The 22,511-nt window shown below is 42.8% G+C and overlaps 2 protein-coding genes across 3 annotated transcripts; one reads left to right on the top strand and one right to left on the bottom strand.

Moving 5' to 3' along the window:
* The first annotated feature begins 3,650 nt into the window (after positions 1 to 3,650).
* Positions 3,651 to 20,285, top strand: LOC124146135. Of its 2 annotated transcripts, XM_048396768.1 has the most exons (3): positions 3,651 to 4,053; positions 4,941 to 6,195; positions 18,755 to 20,285. In XM_048396768.1, exons 2-3 carry the CDS (start codon positions 5,969 to 5,971, stop codon positions 19,371 to 19,373), a joined length of 846 nt encoding a protein of 281 aa, XP_048252725.1. In that variant the 5' UTR covers positions 3,651 to 4,053; positions 4,941 to 5,968; the 3' UTR covers positions 19,374 to 20,285. The 2 variants fall into 2 exon arrangements, 1 of the variants encoding a protein (XP_048252725.1); XR_006862640.2 differs by lacking the exons at positions 3,651 to 4,053; positions 4,941 to 6,195 and adding an exon at positions 12,502 to 12,716.
* A 560-nt stretch (positions 20,286 to 20,845) lies between these two features.
* On the bottom strand, positions 20,846 to 22,051 carry LOC124146102 (neuronal acetylcholine receptor subunit alpha-6-like). Its single transcript, XM_048396701.1, has 2 exons — positions 21,902 to 22,051; positions 20,846 to 21,514 (listed from the first exon to the last, which is right to left on the bottom strand). The coding sequence occupies exons 1-2, from the start codon at positions 22,049 to 22,051 to the stop codon at positions 20,846 to 20,848; spliced, it is 819 nt and encodes a 272-aa protein (XP_048252658.1).
* Between the last annotated feature and the right edge of the window lie 460 nt (positions 22,052 to 22,511).

Genomic DNA, 22,511 nt, shown 5'->3' with positions numbered 1-22,511 from the left:
TTGTTATGGATCTCAATCGCGTGAATTGATGCTCATGATGTCAATCACTGGATTGTCTGGTCCAGACTCGATTATTTACAGACCGCCGTCATAAAGCTGGAATATTGCTGAGTGCGGCGTTAAACAACAAACAAACAAAAACAGTCTGGCTTTAGCCCTTTAATGCCGAGCGCTAGACAGGGTAACAACAAGTACCATTTTTTAACGTCTTTTGGTATGACGAACCCCGGACGCTCCACCACTAGGTCACAGTGGCGGTCCACAAGGATTATGATGAAACCGGAATTTGAGACGGTCACATGTAGATTATGATCACAGCAAAACAAACAGGGATGAATGTCTTGGTTGCCACATCTACAGTTGCACAATCCATCTCCATTGCCCAATACAACCAGAATAATGTATCACTGTGTGTGACTGCACGACAATAACACACCCATTTCATTGTATGTTTATTCCGGCTGTTTGTGTCGATTCCCTCCGCTACAAAATGGAGTATTCTCAATCACGCTACAGACGCACAAACATACAGGTTATATTACTAACACACGCGATGAACTTCTATCGACTTCTAATTCTGGTTTCCGACGGATGTGATTATTTCTTTTGAACTGTGTTTATACAGCCCTTTGTCCTCTACTTGACGTATAATGTAGGGTGAAATAATTGATTGGCCACAATGCACCTTGCTACAGTCGTTGTATAGGTTATGAAAGGTATGTTGACTAGTAACTTTGTCGGACATGTGTACTTGAACAAACTGACATTTTACGTTGAGTACTTAAGGCGAGGAGGTTACATGTGACCCGTGAAGATTCCGGGGTAGAATAGGTCTTCAGCAACCCATGCTTGCCGTAAAAGGCGACTATGCTTGTCGTAAGAGGCGACTAACGGGATCGGGTGGTCAGGCTCGCTGACTAGGTTGATGCATGTTATCGTATCCCAATTGAGTGGATCGACGCTCATGCTGTCAATCACTGGATTGTCTGGTCCAGAATCGATTATTTACAGACCGTCGTCATATAGCTGGACAATTGCTGAGTGCGGCGTTAAACAACAAACAAACAAAACGAACAAAGGTTACATGTCGAGGATGTGAATAGGAAAATAAATAAAACACTCACGCATTCACGCCAACGCACGCACGCGCCCGCCCCGTGTCAGGTCTACCAATATACAGGCAATATACGTTATATCGGCAAACACATGCTATTATTCACAAACCTATACTGACCCACCTGCTATATATAAAACATACATATATTATGCTGTTTCGTTGAAGGATAACGTGTTGATGAGAAAAACTAAGAAAAGACAGATCATATCCTAGTAACGGGGCTGATTATTTAGCCCATCAACAGGTTCACAGGAGGTGATGGGGTAGACCACTGCTTAAAACGGTGGCTTGCTGCGCCTAAAACCTGGGTTCGATTCCCCACTTGGGTACCATGTGTGAAGCATGTCCAAGATCCCTCATACCGAGACAAGGCTGAGATATTCATAAAATGGCATAAAACGGCGTGAAACATAAACAATTTCTAGTTCATGTAAATAAAAAGAACACGCTATCCCCATAAGAGAATGGAATCCACATATCTAGACTTGCCTATTAGGAGGGTAGAATTACTACACATCCATGGACTTATCTTTCAGTACAGCCTTTGAGGATGTCTTGGGTCCAATCTCAGGCGCCGGAATTAGGACAATTCCTTGTTCATGTTAGAATTCTGTGATTATGCGTTCGATTGCCAGATTCGTGCTGATTGTGATTCTGGGTTTGACACCACACCTATGCCCGTGGGTCTCACTTGGGCCCACTTGCACAAAGCGATCTTAGTGCTACGACTATTGTAAGCCTATGTTAAAGTATGGGAGTTACGATCATCTTAGCACTAAGATCGCTTTGTGCAAGTGGGCCCAAGGAGGTAAGCATCTTAGATATGCATCACTTCTGGCTTTTCTCCCACATCAAGCTGGTAGGCCGTGATAGGACTGAAAAAACTGATTAAAGCGGCTTTAAGTGAGTAAGTATGGTTTTACGCCGCTTTTAGCAATATTTCAGCAATATCTGGGACACCAGAAATGGGCTTCATAATTTGTACCCAAGTCGGGAATCGAACCCGGGTCTTCGGCATGACGAGCGAACGCTATAACCACTAGGCTACCCGACCGCCCCTAAAGCGGCGTAAAACCCAACTCACTCACTCACACACTCAGTGTGAACCTGTACATTTCAGTGTATTTTTTAAAAACTCATCATCTGACGTTCAGGCTCGACGTTGTTTTTATCATCCGTCAGTTTATCTTTATGGGACCATTTCACGTTAATTCATCGATGGAATAAATTCCCGACGAACATCTTCACATTCCAAATTACGTTTGCACACTAACGTTTATTGGCTTACCTACAAAAATATACGAAGCAGTAATATAAACCCCTCTTACTACAGACCGCCTCCGTGGTCTAGTGGTAGAGCGTCCGCCCGGAGAGCGGAAGGTCCGGGGTTCGATCCCCGGCTGCGTCATACCAACAGACGTTAAAAGATGGTGCTTGTTGTTACCCTGTCTGGCGCTCGGCATTAAGGGGCTAAAACAAGGACTGGTCGGCTTGGAGTCAGTATACTGTGTCTGAGTGGAGTATTCGACATGGTATCTCTGTGTGCTTGCACTATAAATCGGCATCAGTCCGGACTAGTACAAGCAGCCACACACACACACGTGCATGCACGTCGCTATATAAGTGCAATAATCTTGGAAGGACGTTAAGCCCCATTTCACCTCACCTCACCTCCCTCTTACTTCAAGTGCTATTCGTACACTTGAAATTACGTCACATCCCCACGGGCTCAAATGTTAAACCTCACATCGTTAAGAATCAACTCTTGGTAAATCAAATTCTCGTATATGCATCTTGACACGATACTCGCAAGTGTTACCAAGTTGACCTAGGTATTAAATGGTTACATTCTAATCCACGTCAACACCTGAAGAGATCCAGTAAGTGCTTTATGGATTTACAACGGGAATTCGAGTAGGTTGCAGTCACTGGAGGGCCCGATTCAAACTCGGCCTTGACTCCCCTGTGTTTCTTGTTATCCCATAAAAACGACCGACCTTCTTCGACGTTAACGTTTGCCTGAAGAGGCAGTTAATCTGTAGATCGATGAATATATTGGTTCGTTAAGCCATATTGATCTTAAACATATCTGCGACTGTTCCTTTACGAGGCAATTCCTGTTGCTTCTATTCATGCTCATGAAGTCAATATTGTGTCCGGACAAATTACAGTTTGGTAGCTGCATGTCGTAGTAGTGTAATAAATAGGCTTGTTTTCATTACAGCCGGCGTAAAAAAGTACATTTAGTTTAAAGGAATTCAACGTCTTTTCACCCACGCACACACACATCGACACTGTTATTGAGAAGCAAATATGAGCGAACACCCTTCACATTAGCGGCCTGCTGGTATGGGCTGATAAATGGGTCCGTATTATTACCAGGGGGTAGCAAGTCAATAAGCGATTGATTGTGATCAATTGTCAATGCCCTATGATCCCAATGGTCGTATTACAATTTAGTAGATTTATCGGACCCATTGACCCACCGTTTGGAGTGGCTTTCCGCGCGCCGCGATGTCAGTCATGACTCACATGAAAGCAGACGACAATTTGATTGTGATAGTTTTCAGCGAGGGGAATTAATAACTGGTGTCAGAGTGTTGAAATCATGGCCAAACAGAGCCACGAGGGTGATTTGGTGTTTGGACTATGATTATCAGCAGACGACAAATTGTTTGCCATGCAGGATGCCGAACAGCTGCCTTGATCGTAAGAAACGCCAGGAGAAATACTGGAGTGTTTTTTCGTTCGCGATCTCCTAAAATACTCCTTCTGGGGATAGATGGCTTTGGGCGGAAAAAACAAGTTTGAATATGATCGACTCAAGTCTTGTTCTTGAAACGAATAGACGACAGCTTTTGACAAGTCTCCAAAACCGGGATTCTAAAGCATTACATTGTTTGGCCATCAGTGTAGACACTTGGAACACGAACATGGTATGTGTGTTTGGAAACTGGCTACAATTATTTATTTGAGGGACGCCAGCATAAAGATAACCACTTTTGCTATTGATTTTCTAATCAATCATTTTGAATTGCGGATAAATTAAACGAGCGTGTTAAGTGTTCGTAATACGCTTGTCAAGAAAGCATCAAGAAAAGTGATTCACTGAATCCAAAAGCGTTTGAATATGTTTGGTACAAAGGTGAAACAGTTTGGTGATAAAGAGAAGGGAGACGACATTCTGATTGATGTTCGTTATGAAAAGCGGCATAATGGGACGGTCGTTATATAAGAACACAAAAACACCAGCAGATTCAGGTTTCAGGCCCGGGAACGATTGAGGACGACATTCATTATCGTCGGAATGCTCAATGTTACATATTTACCGACACTTCGCGTAGTGTATCTGGGACAACACATAGTGTTATTGAGACGTCAACAGTTTGACATGTCTGTTTACCCGGCGTCTTACGATTGCGGATTTACGGATATGGAGGACTTACGTCCTTGATATTGACCAATACAATATTCTTGATACTAATACCTACCACACCTGCACCTGGGCAACGCTTCAAGTCAGTGTGGTAATGAACAATCGGTGTCGTAAAGGACATTTTTGTTCTAATTCAGTTTGGATGACATTTTGTGTCCCTCAAGCTGCGGAAAATATGAGTTTAAAAATGTGTGTCTGATGGCATAGATGTACAAAGGATATGCCCCTGAGACAAACCCCAGGATAGACAGTATCAATAACCGGATCTCACAGGAACAGCCTCGGGTCGTCTTTTAGGAAAAGTTAAAATGATCTTGTGATAATGTGCTCATGTTGCCATACATTTAAACTGAATTGAAGTCGTTTCTTTCTTTCTTGGGGCTATAGGAACAGTGCGGGACGTTCCCATTGTGACTCCTGTACTTGGCGTACTCTGTGCACGAGGTCCTGGGCAGACGACAGTGCGATCTATAAAGAAGTCTGCTCCACGAGAATACACCGTACCTGCTGCGTGTGTCAGATCTGATAAAAATGCATTTCTAATGCATAAGAGTTTCAACAGTTTCAATCAGATTTGACGGAACGGAAATTGAATTTCTCGAAACCCAGAAACATAACTGCCACACTTTTATTGCTGTTGTAAGTACTTCTATTCCATCATTCCATATATACAACTTGTGTTTATTGCACGGAACAACAGCTCTCATCACTCGTGTTACCTTGTTCGTGATAAATGAGAATCAGCCACATCTCCTCGCGTGTGTTTTAATGACAAATCATTGGAATATCTCCCTGAAGTAGTTCTTCCAAATTGGGCGATTATTGTCTGGAATGACGATGGTCTGAGACACTGGACTTGTCAATACAGATACACTTGTTTCAACAATCACTACGGCAGGTTCCATTGTGTGTATGTTCATGACTTGCCCAAGAGGCTCGGAAACAACGGGAGAACGGATCTTGTTACAGTTTCACACACTTTCAGATATTGGTGTGTAGCGCTTTGTACCGCCTGTGTGATTAAGCGATAAATTCCGGGCTTTGATGACAAAACCTTTTTAACCAAGCACGTAAAAACAGTATGAAACATGGCAATGAACGTTGAATGAGTATTGTTCCTAACAAACCAAGAGACGCCATCTTGATCCAAGTGTTCCAGGATATTTAGGAAGGCGTTTCTGAAAACTGAATACCTACAATGATACGAGGGTGTTCCTGGTGACACACCGTGTCCATTTTGTGTTCAACGTCGTGACAACTGTGAAGCATACTCTTGGTGACGCCAAGGTGGCGTCGGTTTGCTGACGTTGAAGTTGATGGAGACGAAATTAGAGATCCGACTCTTTATGACAGAATATCAACGCCTGTCGCACTTCCCTTCACTTCACTTCTAGTCCATTCAAGGAGAAGTTGTCATGGATGGTAATAAAAGCAGAAAACATTTCCATCCGATGACGTCAGAGCGTTGTCTCCCTTTGGATGGGAGTACGGTTGAAGGTTGGTCGACGTCACGCGACCTTGACGGAATCATTACCAAGCACAGTGATATGTCGTCTGCTTACTTGCAAAGACTGGAAAAAAACCGGCATCGCCATGAAGAGGTTCAGTACAAACGTATGCAGAACATTCCATACGGAATCAGGTAATGTTCATCAAAAGGTTCATCACATGTTTTCGCAGGATAATATATTGATATGATCGAAACAAAAAACGTGATGTTCAAGTTAAATTGATTTGTGTTTTATGTATTCCCCTCCGAGTCGTATGTCTGAGTACCGACGTTTTATTTTTCTTGTCAGCAACAACCATTACAATATTGATACGATCGTGCTACTGATATATACCCCGTGACGAATCCGGGTTAGAATTGGTCCACAGCAACCTGTGCTGGATGTAAGAATGAGTGAGTATGGTTTTATGCCGCCTTTAGCAATATTCCAACAATATCACGGCGGGGCCACCAGAAATGGGCTTCACGCATTGTACCCATGTGGGGAATCGAACCCGGGTCTTCGGCGTGACGAGAGAACGCTTTAACCACTAGGCTACCCGAACGTCCCACTGGATGTAACAGGCGACCCAATGTATCAGGTGGACATGTTCTGTGATGGTTGATTGCGTGTCATCGTACCCCGACGTCGTGGATCATTGTTCACAATATCAATAACTGGATAGTCTGGTCAAGACTCGATTCGCTAGCTGGAATATTGCTAAAAGCGGCGCAAAATCCAACTCATACACTCACTCACTGCAGAGAGACATACTCCATTGCCAAGCACACACACACACACACACACACACACACACACACACACACACACACACACACACACACACACACACACACACACACACACACACACACACACACACACACACACACACACAATTTCGACGTACTTGGGTCTTCTCGGCTTATTCCGCGACAAAACATCAGAGTTAGTGAGTGAGTGAGTATGTTTTTACGCCGCTTTTAGCAGTATTCCAGCAATATCACGGCGGGGACACCAGAAAAATGGGCTTCACACATTGTACCCATGTCGGGAATCGAACCCTGGTCTTCGGCGTGACGAGCGAACGCTTTAACCAGTAGGCTACCCGACCGCCCTTAATACATCAGGCGGTGGCGGTGAGGTAGCCTAGTGAATAAAGCGTTAGCTCGTCTCGCTGAAAGCCCGGGTTCGATTCTCCACGTGGCTGCAATGTGTGAAGCCCATTTCTAGTGTCTCCCGCCGTGATATTGCGTAAAACCATACTCACACACGCAAATCGGACCGCCTCCGTGGTCTAGTGGTACAGCGTCCGCACGGAGAGCGCGAGGTCCGGGGTTCGATACCCGGCCACGTAATACTAAAATACGATAACAGATGGTACTTGTTGTTACCCTGTCTGGCGCTCGGCATTAAGGGGCTAAAACAAGGAATGGTCGGCTCGGAGTCAGTATACTGTATCTGAGTGGGGTATTCATGTTAAACTGCGGCATGGTATCTCGGTGGGCCAGCTCTATACATCGGCATCAGTCCGGACAAGTACAAGCAGCCACACACACGTGCATGCACGTCGCTATATAAGTGCAATAATCTTGGATGCGACGTTAAACCCCATTTCACCTCACCTCACATTTCACATCGGACAGGAATAGAATAGTGACAATGCATGGTTTCAAGGTAGGCTTTTTAGCTACCATCCATGTGGGGATTCCGGGGTAAATGACATTGGTTTGTCTAGTCCAGGCTTTGATTATTCACAGGCTGTCGTAGCTTGAATATGGCTGATGACCTAAACAATAATCACTCAATCACCGCTATTGCGTACCATTCACATTTTTACAACGCGATTGATGCGTTCGTAAATATACATTTCATTCCGAAGATTTTCTAACCTTGCCGGAAATTGTCGACTTCCAAATACGAAGTGATATGTATTCTATTTTAAGTGTCGATTTGCGAGATTAAGACCTTTCAATAGGATCCATTTTAAGGTTAGAAAACCTTAGGCTTTTAAACAGCACTAAATGTTACACAACTATAACCACTGATACGGCCCGTGTTCATCGTTACATGCAACGATTTATACTGTCGATCAGTGTTATCCCGAATATAGGAGCGTATATAAAATGGACAGCATCGTAATTGATTATTCAATATCGGATACGAGAGACAATCTGATTGCGTGCTATATCATTCTGTTCAATCTAGGCCTATTATCTAAGTCTCCTTGTCTGAGGTCACGCCACAAGGCCAGCAGGAGATATCTCACTGTCCTTGCTGACTGACTTGTTTGTCAGGCGATAATACTGTTCCTCACAGCACGTGCCGTGGTGGCAGACGACATACCGGGCGACATCTATCGCGGAACATGTTAAAATTGAGGGAAACAAAGACGAAGGATGGCGATCCATATTTTCTGTTTTAGATTTCAGCAACTTTCATCCTGATCTGTAAATACATGCATATACGTAGATAGTAGTGTGTCATTGAACAGGTGTTTGAAGACGTACAGTGGCGTACAGCCACATGCATCTACTACTACTGCAATTACTACTACTACTGCAATTACGACTACTACTACTACTACTACTACTACTACTACTACTGCAATTACTACTACTACTGCAATTAGTACTACTACTACTACTGCAATTACGACTACTACTGCAACTACTACTACTACTGCAATGACTACTACTACTACTACTACTGCAATTACTACTACTACTGCAATTAGAACTACTACTACTACTACTACTGCAATTAGTACTACTACTACTGCTACTACTACTACTACTACTACCAGTACCGATACTACTACTAATGCTGATACTACTACTACTACTGCTACTGCTACTACAGCTTCTGCTGCAACTACTACTACTACTGCCTACAGCTGCTACTACTACTACTACTACTACTACTGACTACAGCTGCTACTGCTACTACTATTACTACTACTAATGCTACTGATGTCGCTTCCGCCACTACTACTGCTGCTGCTGCTGCTACTACTACTACTACTGCTACTGGTGCCGCAACTACTAATACTACTACTGTTGCAACTGTTACTACTACTGCTGCTGCTGATACTATCACTACTGCTACTGCAACTACTACTACTATTACTACTACTACTGCCATTACTTCTTCTACTACCATTACTACTACTACTACTTCTACTGCTGCTGCTGCTGCAACTACTACTACTGACATTACTTCTTCTACTGCCATTACTACAACTACTACTACTACTACTACTACTACTAGTACTACTACTGCTGTTGCAACTACTACTACTACTACTACTACTACTGCCATTATTTCTTCTACTGCCATTACTTCTTCTACTGTCACTACTACTGCTGCTGCAACTACTACTACTACTGCTGCTGCAACTGCTACTACTATTACTACTACTACTGCTGCTGCAACTACTACTACTACTACTATTACTATTACTGCTGCTGCAACTACTACTACTACTACTACTGTTGCAACTGTTACTACTACTGCTGCTGCTGATACTATCACTACTGCTACTGCAACTACTACTACTATTACTAGTACTACTACTGCTGTTGCAACTACTACTACTACTACTGCCATTACTTCTTCTACTATCATTACTACTACTACTACTACTACTGCTGCTGCTGCTGCTGCTGCAACTACTACTACTACTACTACTACTGACATTACTTCTTCTACTGCCATTACTACAACTACTACTACTACTACTACTGCTGTTGCAACTACTACTACTACTACTGCCATTACTTCTTCTACTATCATTACTACTACTACTACTACTACTGCTGCTGCTGCTGCTGCTGCAACTACTACTACTACTACTACTACTGACATTACTTCTTCTACTGCCATTACTACAACTACTACTACTACTACTACTACTGCTGTTTCAACTACTACCACTACTACTACTGGCTACTACAGGCTCGGTGACTTGGTTGATTGCGGGTACCCCTAAGTCCGACAGCGTGGATCGTTGCTCACAATATTATTTACTGGATTGTCTGGCTCAGATTTGAATATTTACAGATCGCCATCACATAGCTTGAATATTGCTGAGTGCGGCGTTCCACAACACACACATACATGCACCCACACACAAACGTGCGCGCTCTCTCTCTCTCTCTCACACACACACACACACTGCTCTCTCCCTCACACTCACACGCTCTCTCTGTCAAACACACGCTATCTCTCTCACACACACACACTTTCTCTCGCTCACACACGTTATCTCTCTTTCACACACACGCTCTCTCCCACACTCACACGCTCTCTTTCTCTCTCTCACACCCATGCTTTCTCTCTCTCTCTCACACACATGCTCTCTCTCTCTCTCGCACATACACACTCTCTCTCACACACGCTCTCTCTCACACACACATGCTCTCTTACTCTCGCACACACAGGCTCTCTCTCTCTCTCTCATACACATGCTCTCTCTCTCTCTCGCACACACACACACTCTCTCACACACACGCTCTCTCTCACACACACATGCTTTCTTACTCTCGCACACAAATGCTCTCTCTCTCTCTCGCACACGCACACTTTCTCGCACACACGCTCTCTCACGCACACACATGCTTTCTTTCTCTCTCTCAAACACATGCTCTCTCTCTCACACACACACGCTCTCTCTCTCTCTCGCACACACGCTCTCTCGCACTCTTTCTCTCGCACACACGATCTCACTCTCTCACACTCTCTCGTTCACACACATGCTTTCTCTCTCTCTCTCTCTCTCTCTCACACATGCTCTCTCTCTCTCACACACACACTCTCTTTCACACACGCTCTGTCACACACACGCGTTCTCTCTCTCACAAACACGCTCTGTCACACATGCTCACTCTCTCTCACACACGCTCTCTCTCTCTCGCACACACGCTCTCTCACACTCTTTCTCTCGCACACACGATCTCACTCTCTCACTCGCTCACACTCTCGTTCACACACATGCTACCCCCCCCCCCCCCCCCACACACACACACACTAACACACGTTCTATTTCTCACACTCACACGCTCTCTCTCAAACAAACACACACACACACACACATACTCTCTCTCGCACACATGCTCTATCTTTCTCTCGCTCACACACGTTCTCTCTTTCACACACACACACATACTCTCTCTCTTTCTCTCTCTCACACACATGCTTTCTCTCTCACACACACATGCTCTCTTACTCTCGCACACACATGCTCGCTCTCTCTCTCTCTCTCACACACACATGCTCTCTCTCTCTCTCTCTCACACACACACACTCTCTCGCACACACGCTCTCACACACACACACATGCTTTCTCTCTCTCTCACACACACACATGCTCTCTCTCTCTCTCGCACACACACACACACACTCTCTTTCACACTCTCTCTCACACACACGCTTTCTCTCTCTCACAAACACGCTCTCTCATACACATGCTCACCCTCTCTCACACACGCTCTCTCCCTCACACTCTCTCACTCAAGCTCTCTCTCTCTCTCGCACACACGCTCTCTCACACTCTTTCTCTCGCACACACGATCTCACTCTCTCACACTCTCTCGTTCACACACATGCTACCCCCCCCCCCCCCCCCCGACACACAGACACACACGTTCTATTCCTCACACTCACACGCTCTCTCTCAAACAAACACATACACACACATACTCGTTCTCTCTCGCACACATGCTCTATCTTTCTCTCGCACACACACATGCTCTCTCTCGAGAACACGCTCTCCCTCACACACGCTCTCTCTCCCTTTCTCTCTCACACGCTCTCATTCACACACACGCTATCCCACACACACAAACACAGGCTCTCTTCCTCACACTCACACACACACGCTCTCTCTCTCTCTCAAACACACACATACTCTCTCTCGCACACACGCTGTCTCTTTCTCTCGCACACACACACACATGCTCTCTCTCTCTGTCTCTCTCTCTCTCGCACAAAGCTCTCCCTCACACACACACTCTCACTCTCTCACACATACTGTTACCATTCCATCCCCACTGTTACTGTAACTATAATATCACTATTAGTTGTACTGCAGCTACAACTACAGCCAACAGCACCACTGCAACTAACAACTACATTCACGACCCCATAAGAAAACACGTGAAATAAGCTCATATTACACAAGCCTACCATATGTATGTACCACAAGCAGTAATTTAATCACTAAAAATAGGACCCAGCTGGTTAACTAAAGCTTCCCTAAATCCTATTTTATGCATGTTTTAAGCAGCTTTCACTTACACCCAGACAGGCGGGGAACTTGTGATGATTGGCCCAGATTATCTGAGCACCATGACAGCATTGTCCAACCACCTGCCCAAGGCTACTTTCCTTATATAACAGAAATTCAATGAGCTTTGTCGGAACTTTCCGTGATGTGTAATAAAACCCGATGATATGGGTTCGCACCCTCTTTGAACATAAATACCAATTACGATGTTCTTTAAGATAGCCATGCTAGTGGTTGATGGAACAGATATACATTTTAAAGCTATGCAAAGGCACGGGCCCTTATCAGATTTGCATATATGCCAAGCTGGAAACTCCTAAACACCTGAACGGTATATTGATTGAACAGAGCCATACCTGCACAGGTAAATGTCTGGCATTTGACAAGGTAAGTGCTATGGTGGACGGCAATTGTTTTTTTCGAATACGCTTGGGTCTGTTTTTAACAAAAGTGAAAAAGCTTTACAAGGCAAACAGTATCGCATCCTGTGCATTGTCGACATTTTAGTGGCTAATGTGTAATAACGGCTGTCGTTTGTTTGGAATGCATTGCACTGATAGTCTATGCCACTTCATGTTTACCAAGCTGTCCATGTCGTGTGATGATTAATCCCACCCCACATGAACTTCCGACAAAACACAACGAAATGTTGAATGCCGTGCTGATTCGGGTGTTATTATAGATTTGAGACTGGATTTCTTGTCCATCACATGAATACCTGGTTTGTTTACATGCCACTGTGGCATGGCAGAACTACTGTGTTCTCTACTGTGTTCTCTGAGGCAACAAACACATACTTTTAGTGTGAAAGGCGGGTGCTACCGCTTACCCTTTCGCAAATTCATGGCGTCATCACCAAATTTCAAATTATTTTCACAGCTATTTTGTCTTTGACGCCTTATGGAATCTGTTTGGTCGGATAATCGAGACTGGTGTATCCCCTGTCTTTGACGTTCTCTACGTTCCCGGCGGCGGGTGATGTAGAGTTATGTCCCTTGTCGTACCAGGATCCACAGGTTCTAGTCTTAACTTCACGACGATTATGGTCCTTGGTATACCCAAGCTCATGGTTTCAATACAATGATAAACGTCATCGACCAGGTACTTTTTATTTCCCCTGCCTAAGGTTTAGGAAGTTTGATGAGGAATGACGAGTAGAACCCATTCACCGTGTCCCTGAAAATCCTTTAAGGCCATGGTAAATTAATTTGATTTACATTCCTGTCCGCCCCATGTGTACTTAGCGTTAGTCTTAAATTTGAAGTTGAAATGCCACCAAACCGTTACCATCATCAACGTGGAAATGTAGGATTGACGGATGGCGTCACATCACTTCCCATGTTAACATTTCCCGCTCACACAAAGCGATCCTTGCGCTAGACATATTGTCAGGCGTAGTACGTTCTATACTTAGAAGATTAAATACAATAGTTACAATAGTCTCAGCTAAGATCGTTTAATGCAGGTGGGTCCAGGGCCTTGTCCACAAGCTCCCATCCTTTAACATCGGTTTACGGTAGTCGTAGCGCTAAGATGATCATAACTCCCATCCTTTAACAATTGCTTACAATAGTCGTAGCGCTAAGATGATCATAACTTCCGTCCTTTAACATCAGCTTATGATAGTCGTAGAGCTAAGATGATCATAACTCCCAACCTTGAACATCGGTTTACGATAGTCGTAGCTCAAAGATGATCATAACTCCCATCCTTTAACAATGGCTTACGATAGTCGTAGCGCTAAGATGATCATAACTTCCACCCTTTAACATAGACTTACGATAGTCGTAGCTCTAAGATGATCATAACTCCGATCCTTTAACAATGGCTTACGATAGTCGTAGCGCAAAGATGATCATAACTTCCACCCTTTAACATAGACTTACGATAGTCGTAGCGCTAAGATGATCATAACTTCCACCCTTTAACATAGACTTACGATAGTCGTAGCTCTAAGATGACCATACCTCCTATCCTTTAACATTGACTTACGATAGCCGTAGCTCTAAGATGATCATAACTCCCATCCTTTAACAATGGCTTACGATAGTCGTAGCTCTAAGATGATCATAACTCCCATCCTTTAACAATGGCTTATGATAGTCGTAGCTCTAAGATGATCATAACTCCCATCCTTTAACAATGGCTTATGATAGTCGTAGCTCTAAGATGATCATAACTCCCATCCTTTAACAATGGCTTACGATAGTCGTAGCTCTAAGATGATCATAACTCCCATCCTTTAACAATGACTTAAGATAGCCGTAGCTCTAAGATGATCATAACTCCCATCCTTTAACATCAGCTTACGAAAGTCGAAGCTCTAAGATGATAATAACTCCCATCCTTTAACACTGACTTACGATAGTCGTAGCGCTAAGATGATCATAACTCCGATCTTTTAACATCAGCTTATGTTAGTCGTAGCTCTAAGATGACCATAACTTCCATCCTTTAACAATGGCTTACGATAGTCGTAGCGCTAAGATGATCATAACTTCCACCCTTTAACATAGACTTACGATAGTCGTAGCTCTAAGTTGATCATAACTCCCATCCTTTAACAATGGCTTACGATAGTCGTAGCGCTAAGATGATCATAACTTCCATCCTTTAACACCAGCTTATGATAACCGTAGCTCTAAGATGATCATAACTTCCATCCTTTAACAATGGCTTACGATAGTCGTAGATCTAAGATGATCATAACTCCCATCTTTTAACAATGACTTACGATAGTCGTAGCGCTGAGATGATCATAACTTCCATCCTTTAACAACAGCTTATGATAGCCGTAGCTCTAAAATGATCATAACTTCCACCCTTTAACATAGACTTACGATAGTCGTAGCGCTAAGATGATAATAACTTCCACCCTTTAACATAGACTTACGATAGTCGTAGCTCTAAGATGACCATACCTCCTATCCTTTAACATTGACTTACGATAGCCGTAGCTCTAAGATGATCATAACTTCCATCCTTTAACAATGGCTTACGATAGTCGTAGCTCTAAGATGATCGTAACTCCCATCCTTTTACATCAGCTTATGATAGCCGTAGCTCTTAGATGATCATAACTCCCATCCTTTAACAATGACTTACGATAGCCGTAGCTCTTAGATGATCATAACTTCCATCCTTTAACATCAGCTTACTATAGTCGTAGCTCTAAGATGATCTTAACTCCCATCTTTTAACAATTGCTTTCGATAGTCGTAGCGCAAGGATCGCTTTGTGGAATGGGAACCTGGACAACACAGATCACGATATGCTGCGTATTTGTGAAAAATCCGCAGACTGTCCCCAAGTCGGGAATCATTGTACCCATGTCGGGAATTGAACCTTTTTCTTCGGCGTGACGAGCGAACACTTTAACGCCACTGCACGAGGTGAAATACGCCAACCACCGCACGAGGCGAAACACACCAACTATCGCACGAGGCGAAACACGCCAAATACCGCACGAGGCGAAACACTCTAACCACCGCACGAGGCGAAACACGCCAACCACTGCACGAGGCGAAACACGCCAACCACTGCACGAGGCGAAACACGCCAACCACTGCACGAGGCGAAATACGCCAACCACCGCACGAGGCGAAACACGCCAACTACCGCACGAGGCGAAACACGCCAACTACCGCACGAGGCGAAACACTCTAACCACCGCACGAGGCGAAACACGCCAACCACTGCACGAGGCGAAACACGTGAACCATTGCACGAGGCGAAACACGCTCATCAAACTGAAAGTAAACTAGGAGGAAATGATCAGATTTATCAGAAAATAATGCGGACATTCAGTTGCATCAACATTAAACAAGCCAAAGAATCATATTAAATACATTTATTCATAACTCAGCGATTGTGCGGTGAAGCAACTGATGTGAAACACATGGGAATCTTTTTGTAGAAACCAACAAAGGTTTAAAAGTTAAAATAACCAACAACACTCACGAACAATCAAACAACCATATGAAATAACAATAAAACATCACGAAAAGATATCCATCATTGATGGGAGACTTGTTTTCTTTTTTTTCGGTTAACATATTTTGACCGTGAAAAATATTTGTCGACAGCCCGAAAAAGTACAAAAAATATTATGCATTGTAAAGAATTTTTTATGATCATCTTAAGTTTGATTTGGATCGGTAGGTGATAAAAACTTAAAAACAATCATGAACTGGTTACGGTCCTTATAAATATTATAAATCTAAATCTGACAGCAACATTTCATTTTCATTTTATTTAGTCAAAGCGACTTTTACCGCTTTTATTGCTGCGAGCCGGCCGTGCACATCCATTACCAAAAGGAAGGGAAGTGTCCGATAAAATGCATTCTTGTCGATATCACACACATAACTTACATATACTGACAAAAGTTCCTGTGACATTGAATAAGATTTAATGCAAAGTTATGTTTTTTACCAAATCTGAAACAATTTCGGTGCCGATGATCTCGTCGCGGTAGCGCTGTCCATTGAGCTTTTCCTCTACCACTATCAAACGGGTCCTGTGTCTTGCTGTAATCCCACCCCATACCATAACACTGCCGCCCCTGTACCGATCTTCTTCCATGACACAATGATTGACGTAACGTTCACTTCGACGTCGGTACACTCGAATCCGTCCATCGCTGTGGCTGAGGTGAAAACGAGATTTGTCAGTGAATAGAACTTGTCCCTACTGCATGGCCGTCCAGCGTAGACGCTGTCTGCACCACTGTAGACGTGCTTGACGGTGGTTTCCTGTCAAAATTGGACGTCTGGCGGGTCTTCTGGCGACAATCCCTGCACATCCGAGGCGACGACGTATGGTTTGTGAAGATATTCGTCGAAGGCCAGGGATGCTTCTTGCAGTCACTGTTTCTGGCTGGAATTGATTTCGTAGGTGTGTTGTTCGAATCCAGTTGTCTTGTCGATTATTGATTACGCATGGCCTGCTACTTCGAGGATGGTCTCTGACTGCATTCGTCTGTTGCCAACGTTGCCATAAACACCAAATGGTGTTTCTGTGGGCGTTGAATTGTCTTGCAACATCACGTTGACTCGATCCCGCTTCAAGCATACCAATGGCTCGCAGACGCTCATTTTCGGACAGGCGTGGCCTTTCGTAATGTTGAATAATTGCGTAATTTTGTTGTTTTTCTGAGTGGTTGTTAACGCACATGTTTTTATTACAAATTCTTGGGTAGTGAAATGCATGGGTCTTGCTTTAAAGTCAACTTTTGCATGGAATGCATGCTTTTCTGTAGCAGTTGCGTTTTTGTGACTTGATTCCATACATGTACTGCACTATTGAAAACCAAACTTTATTTGTTTGAAAAATACACTAAAATATTGGTGTCACAGGAACTTTTGTTGTTGAGTATATATCAAACGTATAAACTCATACATATGTTACTGACTAAATATAACTGGACAGAACTTTGACATTGCTAGTTTATCCCCCACCTGACAAGTAATATCACCTATGTAATACCGTGTGTTAGTCCCAGGCTGATTGTAGGATTACAGTAATTCTAATCCGAATGTAATCCTAATCCCAGCCGTGCCTTTTATAAAAACTCGCGTAAAGCTAACATATGACATAATATTTCTTACGCAAATGTATGTGATAGGCTCCTTGTTAACTATGTTACATGTTACATATTATATGCTTTGTCACGAAACAATGCATTATGCATGAAACTAAAAGTTCACGAACGGAGACACAATACAGTAAACTACGGTTATAACGAACTCAAAGGGACCACTAATTTTAGTTCGTAATAACCGTACTTCGTTATAAGCGTATAAACAGCATATATACAACAAATGGCCGGGACTAAAAGTAAGTTCGTTATATCGGTCAGTTCGTTATAAGCGTGTTCGATATAAACGTAGTATTGTAATTCTCTTTGACAAATGTACATATGGTAGGAGAAACATTTGTGTCTTATACTTGAATCGGGTTTAAAAAAAAATTCCCAATTAATCACATATAAGCTTTAAGTCTTCTTTGAGATAAAGAGGAGTTTGATTCGTGCTTCTAAAATCAACAATATAATAAATAGGAATGTGAATATGATCACAGTTCATTTGCGTAGATGTATATGTTCGACCGACTCCGTGTCTGGTTCTAGAGCGTCTGCCCGGAGAGCGGAAGGTCGTGGGTTCGAGCCCCGGCCGCTTCATACCAAAAAACCGTTAAAATATGGTACTTGTTGTTACCCTGTCTGGCGCTCGGCATTAAGGGGCTAAAACAAGGACTGGTCGGCTCGGAGTCATTATACTGTGTCTGAGTGGGGTATTCATGTTAAACTGCGGCATTGTATCTCAGTTAGGCCTAAACTCCATTTTTCAGCTAACCTCACATGCATATGTTATTGCCCGATGTCGAATAAAACCCATGATTCCAATATCCTTCTTCCTTTTCAGAGAAATGATCAGACCTCCTTCTGACACAAACCAGGGCGTTACGATCCGGAGATGGGTGGCTCTTCCAAGAACCTCCCCACGCCAGACAAAGAAGACCCATATCCTTCAGTGTGACCCTAAAGGAGCTCACCAAGAAGCCACACCAAGACGTGGGCAGGCATCACATCGTGAATCTACTGTGTCCACGCCTCGTAATGGTACTCGCCATTCCGTGCCGAATACTGCTAGAAATACCATGGACGCTGATGACGTATTTGGTGTCACCAACGTCCCCTTTAAATGTCCTTCTTTGTCCAGTTCCAGAAAGAAAAGCTGTTGTATTCCTTCCCGACAAGACTCTCAAATCGCTCTTAGGAAAGCAATGAGGTCGCAGATTGAGCAACAAAGGAATTCTGCTCTAACAAACCATGTCCAGTTCGTGACTTCCAATAAATTAAACGGAACCCGTTTGACCCCACCAAGAGGCCACTTTAGGCCAGAAAGGGCGAATGAAATACATTCGTTTCCTAGGGCGATGACAGATGGAAATTTCGAATTATTGGCGATTTTATCTGTGCAAGAACATAACATTCCCATGTCCGTGGACGAAGATTTGTCCATGAATGATACTTATGACTGAAGTAAATCGGTCAAGTCACAGAAAGGAACTATTTTATGCAGTTAAATGTATATACACCCCGTTTGAAAACTCTTTACATATCGAATTAAGTCGAACAACAATATACTGAGACATTACGCCAGGATAATGTCACCATGAACGTTGATAACAGGATGATATCGATATATAAATGATATATCATCGTTCTATGACGAAAAGACAATCAAAAGCTTACTTATATACATAGGGACTATACATTTTATTACCACTTTATCAAGTCTCTGTAACAATTTTAATATAATACAAATTTAATTATACGAATTTAAATTTGTGCATGTTGTAATATTCTATAGCATTACGATTTGTATTAACAATGCCAATGTTAACAATTCAACTATTCTCCCAACTTTTATTTGTAATAATCTGAAGGTATAATAATGACAATAATGTCTTAATTTAAAATATATTACTGATCCTAAACTGAAGTAGCCCCAACACTTTAGATTCAATGATGGAGCCTTTGAACATATTAACTTTTTAACATATTAACATATCACTATCGACTTGATTTAAGTTGACTGTAGAGGTTTTGTTCCTTCGTTCTTAAATCAATGGAAATAATAGCAACAAAGTGTTTTTTATCAACACTTGGAACCTGTACAATCTCATTTGAACATGCTTTATTTGAACTTTCCTGCTTTTGATTTCATGGATGCTAGATAATCAGTTGAAGTTAAGTTTGTGAAGATCCTTCCCCTTGCTAACAGTAGCCATATGGTTCATTGTGGGGACAGGCTTGGCACGGATGGTTGGATTGGTTGGTTGGTTTGTTGTTTTACGCCGCACTCAGCAATATTCCAGCTATATGACGGCGGTCTGTAAATAATCGAGTCTGGACCAGACAATCCAGTGATGGATATCATGAGCATCGATCCACGCAATTGGGATCGATGACATGCATGAACCAAGTCAGCGAGCCTGACCACCCGATCCCGTTAGTCGCCTTTTACGACAAGCATAGTCGCCTTTTACGGCAAGCAAGGGTTGCTGAAGACCTATTCTACCCCGGACCTTCACGGGATGGTTGGATAAATGCAGGGAGCTGAAGGTTGTTACAGACATATAAGAGAGATCATTTTACAATTGGAATACCTTATTCCACAAAATATGTAATTCACATGGTAGTCAATTTCTAATTTTTATTTGATAAAATCCCAGGCCACCCCAAGAATATCAAACGGTCGCTCCCTGATCTATAACAAACATATTTATACATATAACAGTTAACTAGTTTAAATACATTCAGCACTATTCCACTATTGTAAAACACATGTAAGATACAATAAGAACATATATCCACTGACCAACCAAAGGTGTTTGTCTTCTTTTCAACAGGAACGTTCTTGGCTGACAAATTGCAGAAGCAATGACGGTAGTAAATTGTTTTGTGGCAGAAGCAGTTCTTTCTCTGCCATGTCAGTAAAAGGTATCCATCATAGAGATACGCTGATGAAAAATATCAGATTAACAAGAATTGTGAGTGTGAAGAACGTCCCAAATGCCACCTTGTTACATTTGGTGATTGTCGCATCCTTCATGTCTAACTTCTTGTTTGCTTTGTCTTTCACATCTGATTGGTATGGAGCTACATCGTCATTCTTAACCCGTGGTTCAGTCGTCCCAACTTTGCTGTCTGATCCCCAAGCAATTGGAAGCCATCTTGGACTATCCATGTCCCTTTGAAGATGAGAGTGAAATACCAGAATGAAGATTGTGACAAGGCACGTGAGCGTGCTGATTAACACAAGCAGGGTGACATAGACACTGAAGAAACACAGGTGGTCGGAGTTTGCTGGTAGGTAGGAGTTGATGAGGGTGAGAAACACTGCATATGACAACAGGATGGAGACACACAGGGACATCTTCTCTCCGCTCTCCTCGGGCAGCAGGGAGGCGAAGGTGTTAAGGAAGGACAGGAACACAACGGGCAGGATGTTGTTGAGGATGTAGAACATAGGTCGTCTTTGCAGAACCAAGGTCACTTTTATCCATTCTTGACTGTTATTGTAAACCTTGAATTCCTGCAGTTCAATTGATGAACTGAAAAGGTGAAATTCTCCGTTTTCTTTATACGTTTCAAGATCTAAAGATGTGTCTTCTACCTGAAGATATTCCTTAGATACTGAGGTATAAACTGTTTGCAAGTGAAAAGTACATGACTGATGATCAAAAGGGAACCGTTGTATATTCACCTTGCATCCTATGTCAAACCTGCCATAGTAGAGATACGAAATTCTACCATTATTGGTGACAAGCACCGTGTCCGTTTCTTCTTTTAGATGCTTCAAGTTTGTCACAGATTCAAGATTCAGTATGGTAGGTGACCATACATCCACCAAGGGCATAGTCACTGATGCGGGAATGCCATGTGTCGTATTCCACACCAAAAGCTGGTCCTCCCACCTCATTAAAACCCATGCTCTAAAGCTGAGCACTTCCTGTTTTTCATCCAGAGATAATATTGCGGACAATCCCAATCTGATACTCACTGTCGACTTGGAACCATCTAAGACGGGGCGGATCTTGGGGTCGTACTTCAAGGTGAGATTGGCCAGGAAGTCTTTCTCTTTGTAAGAAACAGAGCCAATTGTCAGGTGACAGAGAAGAAGGATAAAGAAACATCTGCAGAAGTCAAACATTTCGTAAACTATATCACTGTGGTTAATGTTTTGCAGGAAACAGCACAACCGCATCTAAAAAGGCCACACGCAGATACTGAGTATTAGCAATGATTCATGACGTTATATGGGTATTGTTCGTATCCAGGAGAAACGTGCCAAAGCGAGGATCGTTTAGTCATTGTCTGAATTTGTGCACTCCATCAACAACTGAAATAGCTTTGTCAATTCTAAGTTGCGTCCCCACATTAATCTAAATTGCAATAATATTATCGATTTTTGGACTTTTCAACAGTTCAACATGAATAACTGTTTCCATGGTAGACCTTAACATAAAACATAGCACATTTGGTGAAAAGTTTCCGAATGCATTAATGTCGGTTGTCATTGGCGTAAGGCGCAAGTGGGAATATAATCCTTCAAAAAGTACTTAGATATAAAATGTCCTGAGTGGGGAAAAATATAATATAATGTTAATTTG

The sequence above is a fragment of the Haliotis rufescens genome, unplaced genomic scaffold (assembly GCF_023055435.1).
Source record: "Haliotis rufescens isolate VD_foot unplaced genomic scaffold, xgHalRufe1.0.p SCAF_16, whole genome shotgun sequence".
NCBI lineage: Eukaryota > Metazoa > Mollusca > Gastropoda > Lepetellida > Haliotidae > Haliotis > Haliotis rufescens.
This window is presented reverse-complemented; position numbering and strand designations above follow the sequence as displayed.